Consider the following 14,052-nt stretch of genomic DNA (forward strand, 5'->3'; position numbering starts at 1 on the left):
GCTAGGACGGAATACCACAATGAAGCTACAAGTCGAAGCCAGGGTTTCTCTCCTTACCCTTGCGATGTGCATGGCTACTGCTTTTATGTGGCCGAGTTAGAAAGTCCAACACCCTGCTCTGATCATTTGGAAATTGCCAGTAAACCGAGGCTGCGAAGCTGTGAACCAGTGCCCGGGGTGTCTTTCCCCTTCCACCACGAGCTTTCTTAGTGAACTTAAACTCTAAAGGTATTTTGGGCAACGTGCTCGGCCTTTCCACTCATTTACTACTTGTTTTTTCTAACCCTCACCCAAGGATGTTTCTATTGATTTTCAGAGAGAGAGAGAGGGAGAGAGAGAGAGAGAGAGAGATATCCATCAGTTGCCTCCCATATGCACCCTGACCAGGGATCAAATCCGTAACCACCCGTAAGGGACGATGCTCCAACCAGCTGGGCCACCCTGCCAGGCTCCACTCCTTTACTATTCAGCATCAGGAGACCTAGTTCTCCACTCCCCTGCAGGATTCCCACACACATTTACATTTGCTAGAAGCCAGAGACACGCCAGGAGCAATCCTAGAACCCGAGGTTTTATGTCTAAAGCCAGCTGGCTGCCTCCTGGTCAGACAGAAGCCCAGCTCTCACGCCAGGTGGCGGCCTGTATGGGAGCCTCTGCACCCTGATGCGTGGCAGCCCAGCCTGGACGCCCACTTTGTGCGTAGGGCACATTTTCCTAAGGTCCCACAGTCCTTGCTGAAGGCACTGGGTGCTACAAAGTTATTCCTTCAGGTAACAAAAATGTCCCCTTCTAACCCCGACCTCCATCTTGACTCTGTTCCCTGGGGCTACAGAGTCTGTAACCCCTCAGTCCCTAACCCTTTTTAATCAGCAAAGCTGCCACTCCATGCTCCTCCCTGTGCCTTTTACCAGGAGCCCTGGGAAGACCCTCATCATCACCCTGGTCCCCTCGGCCTGCTCCAGAAACCTGCCGTTCTGAGTCGTGTTTCGGGGTCTACACTGGGTCCGGCCAGACTGGACACAGGACACGACTTTTCCTTGCTTTCCCACCACTGACTCAGCCCCACTGACAGGCCAGCTGCAGCTCGCGGTCTGTAGTCACAGATGCCTGTCAGAGCCCTACAGGGGACCCAACTGTGCCATCTTATTTTGAAAAACAGATAAAACGAACCTCCACACCCAGTGCTGTCAAATAAAAGCCAACCCTGAGCTATAAGACAGACAAAAATGCCAAACCCCTTCTCCGGAAAGTACAGTAAATGTCCTCTATGGACAACTTATTTCACCACTTACTCCATCAATACTATAAAAACAAATATGTTTTAGAAAGCTTTAAAAAGTAAATATGCAACTCCATTCATTAATTTGCTGAGAAATAAACTGCTAACAAATCTGAAGTTGCTAGCTTTTGGTAACGAGACGTTATTCCTAGCCAAAAATCAGATCTTTGGGAGGAAATGTAAATTTAAACTACAAACATAAAAATTCCTGACTACAGAGCCAGTGTGGCTTCCTCTATGAACTTTAGTACTGGCAGCAGGAAACAGGTGACAAAAACCTCTTCTCTGTTCGCATTAAGGATCTTGAACGTTACTGTGCTTCATTTCAATGCTAGTGAAGACCAAGGCATGGGACAGAAACAGAATCCTAAAAAGCTACATCTTACACAGCTTTTAAATTAAGACCTGTAGAAGTCTACCAGGTTTGCGCAGGCAGTTAACAGTAGTAACGGTGACACATGGCGAGGCACCGGCCTGTTAGAACGGACACAGAGTTAGTGATAACTCACCAGCGGGAAGAGGCCCAAGGAAATCTTCCCACTTAAAACCAATTCATGAAAAGCCAACTGCCTAAAGGAACATCAAATTTCACACCTCAACTCCAGACACTATTTTACAAAATCGCAAAGATGTAATTGTCATGTTTGAACATTTAATGGTTTAAATATTTGTCCTCAAAGCATATATCTGTCACAGTTGGGCTGGCTGACTCCTCCCTAGAAAACTGGCAAAACTTGTGCGTCCTGACTGAACACATTTATGCTGAACGCATGCAGGCCGCCTCTAAGAGACACAGGCGAACACAAGCCCACAGCCTTTTGTAGAAACAGCCCCAAAATGAAGGTCAAGCACTGCGTCTGAGGGTGGGAAACGGAAGGCTGCAGCCAGCAAAGCGTGTGAGCGCTGCATGGAGGCTTGAAGGCTTGATCACAAAGGCGGCGTGAGCCGTTGCTCCACCCACTGACCAGCCTGTCCTGACCAGTCAGGCCACAGCTCACCTCTGCGCAAGGGCAATCCCCAGCGAGGGTCCTAGGCTCCGTCTGCAAACCAGAGAGGCCATGTCAGTGGTTGTGCTGGGTGCCCCACACAGGAAAGGTGGGGCTACGGCCCCAATAGCCCAGCAGGAGCCTGAGATGTGCAGTAGCCTCTCCAGACGGCTGGCTTCGAGGGTTCGATCTATTCAGGTCCACACATTCCTCCCCCTCCCCGAGGCCTCTCCAGGGAAGACAGGGCTGCTGGCCCCACTCATACTGGATGAAGTGGACTGCGAAGCCCACTGTGCGATACAGATGATACAGGGCTATTCTAATTCAGTGCAAGACCCAGGCCCCTCCAGTACCCACACGCAACCCCCTCCGGTGCCCACCCGCTCCTCTATCAGAGCAGGACACTGGTCTCCCGCCGGGTGGAGGGACCTGCACCCGGGGGCTGTAACGGGTCACTGGAAGGACCAAGACTTGACCGGGTCGCCTGCTGGAACTTTCCACTGCCACAATCACACTGTGCCATCAGGAAAAGGGCTGGAGAGAAAACAGCTCATGGACTGTGCGCCAGGCTTTCCTTACAGAGAACACACTTCTAAGCTCCAGCTGAACACACGGTAAAATCCAGCAACTGAAAGGCAACTGTGGGCACGTGGACACCGCATTAAATACTGCCTGAACTCTCATTAAATCTACACATCTTTGTGCTCCTGCTATACAACACACCATTTTCTGAAGTTGGCCAGTTGTTTGACTAGCTCAGGTGGAAGTAAAACCGAGGTCTATCTTAAAACATTTTAACATAATGCATATCCTAACAAACTGTATATCCAGAATTCATACTTTGTGTGAAGAGATTTCTTAAGGGTCTGAAAAACAAACAAGAAACCTTTTGGTTTTTTTCTGCAACACTCTCATTCCAGAGAGAAATAACTCAAAAAAATTGAGGCTGTCGAGCTTGGCTGCACTAAACACCTCCACAGACGCACGTTCCTGGGAGAAAAATAGGTCCCACCCGCATAAGCAAGCGTCTTCAAATATCTCAGATTACTCATTAAGTCTATAAATTGTTTTAGGAACTGGAATGGGAAGCATGGTCTGGTCCAGAAATGTGACATATTTTTTGGGGGGAAAAGGTCCAGGGAACTCAGTTGACAAGGGTGTAGAAACTATCTGTTTTCACACACACACCCTCTGGGATTGAGATGGCTCATTCCACTTTTTAGAATTTTCGCTTCCTGGGGAAGGGCTGCAAAGCCCAAGATGGAGCGTCCTGGACTTCGGAGAGCGCCCGAGGCCAGGGTGAAGCCCACTCCAACATAAACCAGATTCCCTTTTCCCACTCAGACAATGACACAAAATCCCCACACTCAGCTTTGCAGCTACAGCCCATGTAGTCAACTGGCGTGTGCCTGCTGTGAATGCAGAGGTGAGAGGGAGATGCGCTGACTCTCACATCAGCCCCTGTTCAGGGCTGGCCCTCCCATCACTGTCAAACCATGCATCCGATCCACTGTAGAGAACAGAGGAAACAGAGGGAACCTGGGCTTCCCACAGGACTTGGGGGGCACCAAAACGCACTCTAAGCAAACACTTAAAACCCTTGGGGCCTTTTCAACATTAGTCCAAATGGGGCCGAACTTGTCCACCAGGAATGTGTCATCAGCATGGACAGCTGGTATCAGTCCGGCACCCAGCAGCCTGTGAGGAAAAGTTCCGAAGGATTCACGATGAACTCACTCAGAAGCAAAAACCACAATTTAAATGAATGATGGCCAAAGGAGTGGAACTCTCTCAGAGAAAAGCTGTTTTAAATTCTTGATTGTATTTAAGCAAAGAATGTTTCTAATGTGAAATCAACAAGCAACAATCTGCCTCAATGGGGAAGACAGTTGCATTCTTTTGATTGCATGAAGCAGCAGTTTAGCCTGTGTCTTGTCTCCAGACCTTCTCCTCCAAATACACACCTTGAACTCTGGAGTGGAGTTTCTGCCAAGTCACATGGGTGGTGTTCCACAGTGGTTCCACTGGGTCCCAGAGCTCGAATTTCCAGGTGTTGCTCCATGGCCCAAAATTTCCCACTGAAGCAGGGTTCTGCTCAGGGTGACATGTGATTCACTGGTAGGTTAGGGGTCACTGGGACCCCCTTCCACTCCCACCAAGCCAGTTTCTAGAAAAGACTGCCTTCCTTCTTGCTTGCTTGTTTTGGGACATGGGGGTTAGAATTATGGTAGCATTTCCAGACGAACTGCCTTCCCTGTGAGCTTCCTGTGCTCCTGGAACCACAGCTCCTGGCTGTGGGAATTAGAACATGTCATCACTGCCATGGTACTGACCCTCCACGGGTGGGACAGGTCACAAGGAGCAAGGAGAAAGGTGTGACCGAGGTCTTCCAGATGCTTCCTTTCCATCAGTGTACGGGAAAGTTCCCCGTGACCTCGGGGGGAAAACACTTCTATCCTCACTTGATAGACGAGGACACAGAAGCTCAGAGACTCGCAGGTCTGCCCACGTGGCTCGGCAGTCGGAGAGATGGCCAGGATCCCATCCAGACTCTGCAGGGAAGGCAGCTGAGGTCCTGGGTACAGAATCCACCTAGGACCCCATCTAATGGAGGTGTTTCACAGTAAAATACTCATGCTGCTACGATAAAAAGCAGATCCCAAAGAGTAGATTAGGGGACTAACACCCACGCACAGCAATTCTGGGGATGGACCAAGAGCTCGACCTCACCTGGATGGAATCTTTGCCAGCATAAAGGCCGTGGCAGTTAGTGAACCACACAAATAAGACATCGGTGCCACGCTGACACTGCTGGGCATGCCAAGAGTAAAGATTAATGGAGAGCAAAATTTAAAATATACATTTGCTATATTTGTTCCATTATAAATGCTAATGATGATGACTTTGCAAATACAAAAAGGCACACACACAAAAAAAATCTGTAAGTTGAATGCAAAAACATTCACTATCAACACTTTGATATCATTTCCTCGTAAGCTTTTTGTTATGCTGAAAAACTTTGAAACTGTGTTATGGACTAAAGGTCTGTGCCCCGCTCCACCTCCGATGTAGAAATCTAAGCCCCAGGTGATTAGGTCATGAGGGTGCAGCCCCCATGCTGGGATTAGTGCCTGATAAGAGGGTGAAGAACCGGCCTGCTCTCCCCTTCCTGTGAGGACACAGGGAGAAGGTGGCCGCCACCAGAACCCAGCCACACGGGCGCCCAATCTCAGACTTCCCACTTCCAGAACTCCGAGATAAATGCTGTGTAAGCCCCCATTGTGGTATTTCTGTTACAGCACAAAAGGGCTAAGACCAAGGATGTCATCAACAAATGTGTAAGCTTTTCAACTTAACATTATGCCAGGAGCATGTCCGCATGTCACTATTCTCGTAAACATCATTAACATGGCACCATCATCCGTCAGAAAAGGAGTGATTTAGGGGTTTTCCCAGACCAGTAGAGCTGTTCGCAGTTGTTTGGCTGGTATAAGCAATGCCCTGATGAGCCCTTTTGTGCAGTTTTGGCAAAGGAAGGTCAGGTGCACTGCAGGGTCTGCAAAGCAGGGCCTGAGAGCCAGTGGATGGCAGGTTAGGTCGCTGGGTATCTACGCCTGCACCCAGCACAGCACGGGATCAAGTCCCGGTCTTTTAAGACACAGGTTAGGTTTGTGTCAACAAGACCTCTGCAGAGACAGAAAGCAGTCTCAGGCCACATGCCCCAGCACAGGTCCCAGCCACGGAGCAAGCAGACGACGGAGGACAGTGACCAGAGGTGAAAGAGGCTGGAAATCCTGTCACGTAACGACTATGTTAGAAACGGAGCTGACCTTAACAAAGAAGGAATGGAGACTGGTGTGGGGGTGACTCAGGGGCAGGGAGGGGTGTAGTCCACAGGGAGTCCCCTCCCTGCACAGGCAGGGTGAGCAGACACCAGGGCAGTGAGGAAACGCCTTGGTAAGAGCTCCACTTCAGTGGTTTGCAAGGCAGGAGCAGGCACCACCCTGGCAATCACAGTACACGCCTATCTTCAAACCTAACCCCCCCCCCAACATATAAAACACATCCAGGGATGAGTCATCTCTTTTTCCTGCCATACAGTCCAAACACGGAGAGCCATGAGGCTTACTATTCTCGTTAATAAGAAGATGCCCTGTAGCACGTGGCATCGGACTTGAGCTACCATGACATTTTGAGGACCTATGTTTGCGAGCAGCATGGGGCACAGCCATGGGCACAACTCCAGGGCCACACGTGGGGGTCACCATGACAGATGCTGCAGTTATTATTGGCAAAGAGTGGCTGGGATTATGGCTCTCTCTCTTTCCAATGTTGAGTCTATAATTCTAAGTAAAAATAGGGTGAAAGAGGTGATTTCTAAAATTCTGAGTAGTACTTTGCAGCCAGAGCCCATCACTACCACTCAGTTACAAGAAGATAAGAGATTTCCAGTTCTATTCAGGCCCCCAGGACCTCCCTTTAGTACTAAAAGCCGTGGACACAACACAACAAGCAAGCAAACACTGACAGGGACAGAGCACGGAGGGCTGCCTGGGAACCCAGGCTGGAGTCCTGTTTCACTGCCCCCCACACCCAGGGCCCTGCAGCACCGCAGAGGCCTCACCTGGGGCCCCAACGGGGCACGGAGAGACAAAGCCCCAGGAACAGCCTGTTCTTCCAGCCAAAGGACGGGGGAAGGGGCCTGGCCACACCTGCCTGACTCCAGCCCAACACCACACATGTGGCTTCAGGATGCAGGGGCGGAGTTGATTTTTCAGTTGTGCCCGGCCCAGTGAAGCCGCACTGGTGCTGATGCCACCACGGGGTGGGGTATCGGCAGGCTGGGCACATTGCTGATTCCCTAGCCCGAGGGGCAGGGGCAGGAGAGATGATTCCAGGCCCTGCCATTGAAGTGCTGCTGATCTCCACACTCTGCTCCCCTCCCCCACCACGGGAGCAGTGCCGCCTGATTCCCCTTCCAGGGCGGCATTAGTGGGGTGGGGTGGGGGGCTCTGAGCCTCCACCCCCACGAGCATGGAGAATGGAGAACTCCCACCCAGCATGGGTGGTGGGAACAGGGTGATGGGAGGCGGGGCTGATTGGCATTCAGCTGCCCCCACCCTGGTGTAAATAGAAAGCATAGGGGAGCTGAACTCCCACAGAAACAAGGCAGCAAGTCGGTCCCCCCCAGTTTCCTCCCAGCAGGTTTTAACAGGGGCTGGGGAGCTGAGTGTACACCCCAGTCAGACACAACAAAGCAGTGCAAGGAAGGACCAGCGAGGCCAAGGCGGGGAATCTGAACTTCCGCCTCACCTGGCAGAAGCAGGCCAAACATTTAGAATTGAAAAATACAATTAAAAAAACCTCACTGGACAGGCTCAATAACAGAGTAAATGTGACAAAGGACAGAACTCAGTGGACATGAGAGCAAACTTACAGAATTTACTATCAGAACAGAGAGAAAACACAATAAAAACACAGTCTAGGGACCCGTCCGACTACAACAAAACCCCCCCCAAAAAAGCGAGAAACTGAAATAGTGTTCAAAGACATATGGCTAAAAACTCCCCAAAACTTGACACAAAAGATAAAACTACAGATTCAAGAAGCTGAGTGAACCCCAAAAAGAATAAACCCAAAGATATCCAGGGTAAGACATCGTAATTAAATTTCTGGAAACTAAAAGACAAAGAAAAAATCTTGAAAGCAGCCAGACAGAAATGACACATTACTTATAGGACAACAATTCACAGGAGGGAAGATTTCTCATCGGAAACTGTGAAGGCCAGAGGAAGTGACGTGTTTTTCAAGCACTGAAAAACAACAACAAAAAACTGTCAATGGCAAATTCTTTATCCAGTGAGAATGTCCTCTAAAACAAAAGGAAATGAAGATGTTATCAGACGAAGAACTAAGATGGTTTTGCCAGTAGGCCTATCACTAAAGTATGACCAAAAAGGGCCCTTAGATGGGTTGCTCAGTGGTTAGAATATCAGCCCTCAGAGTAAAGGGTTGCAGGTTCAATTCTAGTCAAGGGCACGTACGCACCTTGGTTGTGGGCTCAATCCCTGGTCCCCGGTTGGGCGCATGCGGAAAGCAACCGATCGATGTGTCTCTTTCTCTGTCCCTCCACCTCCCTTCCACTCTCTAAAAGTCAATGGAAAAATATCTTCGGGTGAGGATTTTGAGAAAAAAAAGAAAATGAGCAAAGGAAGTCCTCTAAACAGAAATGGTAACAGGCTTAGAACTCCCCCCCCCCCCCCAAAAAAAAATGGAATGGGGAAAATGGGAGTAATAATAACAAACTAGTCTACTTCTTGTGAGCTTCCTAAATGTATATGGAGGAAATAGTTAAGACAATTGTATCTGAAAAGCGGGGCAGGTGAGGGGGTCTAGAGGAAAGTAAGGTGTCTACACTGCAGCTGAAGTTAAAAAAATGTTGATACCTCTGACACCAGTGGGTTAAAGTAAGTTACATTTGTATATTGTAATAGAAAAACCACTAAAAAACTATAGAGAGCCATAGATTTAAAAACACTATAAATAAATCAAGATGGACTTAAAAAATGTTCAGACTCACGGTAAGGTTTAAAAAGAGACAAAGAAACACAGAAACACAAGAAACAGAAAGAGAACACAATGGCTGAGTTAAGCCCTAACATATCAACAATTACCTTAATTGTAAGTGGTCCAAATACAGTATTTAAAAGACAAAAATTGGCAGAGTAAATAAAACAAAGTTATGTAAAAATATGCTGTATACAAAAAACTTACTTCAAATATAACACATGTAGGTTGCAAGTGAAAAGATGGAAAAAGCTACACCATGTAAACATTAGCACAGTAAGTTTGTGTGTTTTTGTTTTTTTTTACTAAAAGCAGGAGTGACTACATCAGTATCAGATACAGTGGGCTTTTATAACAATGATAAGAGGATCAATTAAACAGGAAGACAGAAGGATTCTCAGCACCAGTGTCTCAACACACATGAGGCAAAGTCTAGTAGACTTTAAAGGAAAAAGACAAATTCACGATTATAGCTGGTGATTTCAACACTGCACTCACAACTGATAGAACTACTAGGCAGAAAGTAAGCAAAGAAGAAAAGGGCTGGAGGCAGAGGAAGAGTGGAAATTGGTAGAAAAAAATATCAATAACTTAAAACAACGTCTAATGAAAGTGAAAGAAAGTGTCAAAGCAGGACTGCATCTGAGCACCAAGAAGATAACCAAGACTACAGAAGAAACACACTTCAGCCTAGACCAGTGGTCGGCAAACTCATTAGTCAACAGAGACAAATATCAACAGTACGATTGAAATTTCTTTTGAGAACCAAATTTTTTAAACTTAAACTTCTTCTCACGCCACTTCTTCAAAATAGACTCGCCCATGCCGTGGTATTTTGTGGAAGAGCCACACTCAAGGGGCCAAAGAGCCGCATGTGTCTCGCGAGCCGCAGTTTGCCAACCACTGTCCTAGACAACAGACGGAAATTGTTACAGACTTTGCTCACTTTGTGTCAGTCATCAATTTAAATAGAAATCGCAGCCAAGGAATCACCAGAAGGCTGAGACTAGGAAGGGCAGCAATGGAAGAATTAAGAAAGATCTTCAAGGGCAAAGATGTGGCATCAGAGTCCAGGCTAAGACCATCCACACCTTCGTATTCCCAATCAATATGTACAGATGCAAAAGCTGGACAGGGAAGAAGGCTGATAGAAAACAAATGATTCATTTGAAACATGGTGTTGGAGGGGAGTTCTATGGTTACCCTGGACCACCAGAAAGATGAACAAGTGGGTCCTAGAGCAAATTAAGACTGAAACGTCATTGGAGGCCCATATGACAAAACTGAAGCTGTCCTACTTCAGGCACATCAAGAGAAGGCGGGCTCTTTGGAAAAGACAATAATGCTGGGAAAAACAGAAGGCAGCAGCAGAAGGGGAAGGCCAACTATGAGAAGGATAGACTCCATAACAGAAGCCATAGGCGTGAGTCTACAGCTGCTGGGCGGGGCTGCTGAGGCCAGGACACTGAGCACATCACTCATTCATGGAGTCACCAGGAGTCAGAGACAACTCAACTGCAGTCACACACACACACACACACACACACACACACACACACACACAATGTATGAAAAAAATTACCACGGCCAAGTAGTTTGTCCCAGGTATGCAAGGTAATTAATGCTGAGAAGCAATCAATGTAATAATTCACCTGATCAAAGACTCACATAAACTCATATGACCATATCAACACATGCAGAATAAACATTTTACAAACTCTAGCACCCTTCCATCCATGAAAAAAAACCTCAGTAATCAAGAAATAAAGAGAGACTTCATCTTTTTAAAAAGCATCTATAAGATACCTATAGTTAACCGGATACTTAGTGGTTAAAGACTAAAAGTTTCCTTCTGTGACTGCGAAAAAGGCAAGGATGTCTGCTCTCACCACTCTTACTCAACACAGCACTAGTTCCGGCAGTGCAAATGGGCAAGAAAAAGAAATAAAATGCACACAGATCAGAAAGGAAGAAATAAAATTGTCTTTATTTGCAGATTACATGACTGTCAAGATAGGATGCCCAAGAAATTTACAAAAAACCTTTAGAATTAATGAGCTCAGCAAGGCTGCAGGACACAAGATCAACATACAAAAATGAATTACATTCCTATATGCTAAAAGTGAACATGTGGAAACAAAATTTAAAAATACAATACCACTAATGATTGCTCCAAAGTAAATGAAATCTAACAAAACATGTATAAGATTTGCATGCTGAAAATTACAAAACCCAAAGACCTAAATACTTAGAGAAACCTGTGTGTGGACTGGAAGATATAGCATACTAAAGATGGACATTTGCCCCTAAATTGATCTGTAGTTTTAACACAATTCCTATCAAAAGCCCAGACAAATAAGCTTATTCAAGAATTTACACGAGAAGGCATAGGACATAGGCTAACCAATTTTGGAAAATACAAAATAAAATGTGAGGAGTTACTCTACTATCATGGCCTAGCATATAACCACAGCAATAATGGCAGTGTAGTGTTGGCAGAGGACCACAAAACAGAATCCTGAAACAGACCCAAACAAACGTGCCCACTGATTTCTGACAAAGGTACAAAAGCAGTTAGATAGACAGTGGGTAATCTTTTCAGGAGATGGTGCTGGAAAGAATAAACACTGATCTAAACCTCACACCTTACACACAAATTCCATGTGAATCACAGATCTAAATGTAATAATCAAAACTATAAAACCTTTAGAAAAAAAGAGACGAGGCGAAAATCTCTGGGACCTGGGGCTTGGTAAAGACTGCACACCAGAAACATGACCCGTAAAAAGAAAAACCGATGAACTGGACTGCATCGCAATGAAAACCCTTTGCTTGATGAAGAGGATGACAGGTCTTGGATTGATCCACAGTGACACTGGTGCACCCACACGGGGGAATACTCCTCAGCTATGAACACCAAACCACCACTCGCACACAGATCTCGGGGGGATCACAGGAATGTCGCCGAGTAAAAATAGCCAATCTCAAAAGCTCATGTGGAGTGTGCTATTTCTACAGCACACATGAAATGACAAGTATAGATAAGTAAAACCGATCAGTGTCTGTCAGCGGTCAGGGGCCGGGAGGGAGGAGGCTATGGCTATAAAAGCGCAAGAACAGGCTTGCGATGGAGCTATTCAGTATATTTCAGGCGTCCTCAAACTGCGGCCCCCCGAGGACATTTATCTGGCCTGCCGGGTGCCGCTGCCTGTCCTGCTTAGCAGCCGACTCGTCCCGGGCCCGCAGTGCACATTGGAATTTGTTCATAGTTTTTTAAACTATAGTCTGGCCCTCCAACTGTCTGAGGGACAGTGAACTGGCCCCCCGTTTAACAAGTTTGAGGACCCCTGATCTTGATCATGGTGGTGGTGACACAGACCCATCCACGTGACAAATCACGCGGAAGTTAATACACACCCGCAGACACGTGGAACTGGTGAGATCTGAACAAGGTAGCTGGATTCCACCAAGGCCATTTACGAGCTGTGGGCATTGTACTGCCATGCAAGGCATTGTCACGATGGGAAATGGGGTAAAAGTTACACAGGTGCTCTGCATTCTATTTTACAATTGCATGTGAATCTAAAATTGTCTCAAAATAAAGGGTGTTTTTAAAAAAGATATAAACTGTCTACAGTTATCAATCACTAAGTTTTATTTGGAACCAGTAAAAAAACCCTTTTTTTCTTTTGTCACTTTCTATCCCCTTCGGGACCTACAAAGGGTCTCCATGAGTGAAGGCAGGATCTGAGTCTTCACAAAGCAGACTACCCCAGGCTCCAGGGTGGCCCTGAGGGGCCCGAGGCACCACACCATCCCACCTTCCACCTTCTCAAAGCCTGCAGGTACCATGAGTTTAGAGAGGTAAAATGAAATGCACACTCATAAGCTTATGAATATTTAAGATGTTTCTAAAATGAGGTTAATTACTTTCACTCTCCTAAGTCAACAAAAGCAACCGGAGGAGGATGTTTCATGGAATTGATGTGATGTGAGTGGGAAGAATCAGGTCCAGCTGCTAAAGCGCCACCGCAGAGGCCGGCTCCTCCGTCTGCAGGGCCCGCCCATCCAGCTAGCACACAAAGCCAGCCATGGGTCGCATTGGACATTCTGCTAGTAGCCATGCTTAAAAAAGTAAAAAGAAACACGTAAGATTAATATCAAAAATACATTTTATTTAATGGCCAACACACACATGAAAAGATACTCAACATCACTCATTATTAGGGAAACACAAATCAAAGCCATCATGAGATACCATCTCACATCCATTGGGATGGCTACTTCAAAACACCCAGAATAACCAATGTTGGTGAGGATGTGGAGCAACTGGAACCCCGTGCACTGCTGGTGGGAATATAAAATGGTGCAGCCACACTCCTCAAAAAACTAAAACCAGAACTACCATATGATCCAGCAATCCCACTGGGAACATGCCCAAGAGAAGTGAGAGCAGGATCTTGAAGAGGTATTTGACACCTTTGCTCTTAATGGCATTATTCATGATAATCAAGAGAGGGAAGCAACCCAAGTGTCCAGCGATGGATGGATGGCTAAAGAAAATGTGGTCTCCACATACCATCCAGCCTTAAAAAAGAAGGAAATTCTGACCCAGCTACAAAATGGATAACCTTGAGGGCATTATGCCGAGTAAAATAAACCAGTTACAAAAGGACAAATTCTGTAGGATTCCATTTAATAGAGGAACTGAGAATAGTCAAAATCACAGACACCGATAAAATGCAGGCTGCTAAGAACCGAGGGGAGTGGGAAATGTTGCGTTACTGTTTAACGGGCATCGTTTCAGTTTACAAGATGAGTAAGTTTTGGGAGTTGGTTGCACAACATTGTGAACTTACTTTTAACACTAAACTGTACACTTAGAAAAGGTTACGATGGTAAGTTTTATGAGTTTTTTACCCCAATGACATTTTTTTAAAATATTTTACCCATTGTATTCAAAATATCTCAACATATAATTAGTATGAAAATGACTGGGCTATTTAGCCCTTCTGTTCATGTATAAGCCTGAAATTCCCATGTGAACTGAACTGACTAGTCCCGCCTGAAGGTTCAATGCCCACCTGGGCTCCCTGCGAAGCCTGTGCTGAGCTAGGCCTTACCTGTCACCGCTACATGACACACCTGATGGCTACATCCATGTAACTACAAGTATCTGGAGGGTCTTTTCCTTGCACAGGTTACTTGTCTCAGGCAGCT

At 46.4% G+C, this 14,052-nt stretch overlaps 1 protein-coding gene across 5 annotated transcripts in view; it reads right to left on the reverse strand.

The window, feature by feature from the left end:
* Positions 1 to 14,052, reverse strand: part of BCL2L11 (BCL2 like 11) — a 45,756-nt gene that overhangs the window by 24,779 nt on the left and 6,925 nt on the right. Inside the window, exon 4 of one of the 5 annotated variants that reach the window (XM_080682970.1) lies at positions 10,794 to 12,957. The exons of 3 other annotated variants lie outside the window; for them this stretch is intronic. In XM_080682970.1, coding sequence (XP_080539096.1) covers positions 12,905 to 12,957 — 53 coding nt within the window. In that variant the 3' untranslated portion in view covers positions 10,794 to 12,904. Of the gene's footprint in view, positions 1 to 10,793; positions 12,958 to 14,052 lie in introns of those variants that run through there. One more of the 5 variants, XM_080682967.1, reaches the window with a different exon arrangement.

Source organism: Plecotus auritus (genome assembly GCF_963455305.1).
Source record: "Plecotus auritus genome assembly, chromosome: 8".
NCBI lineage: Eukaryota > Metazoa > Chordata > Mammalia > Chiroptera > Vespertilionidae > Plecotus > Plecotus auritus.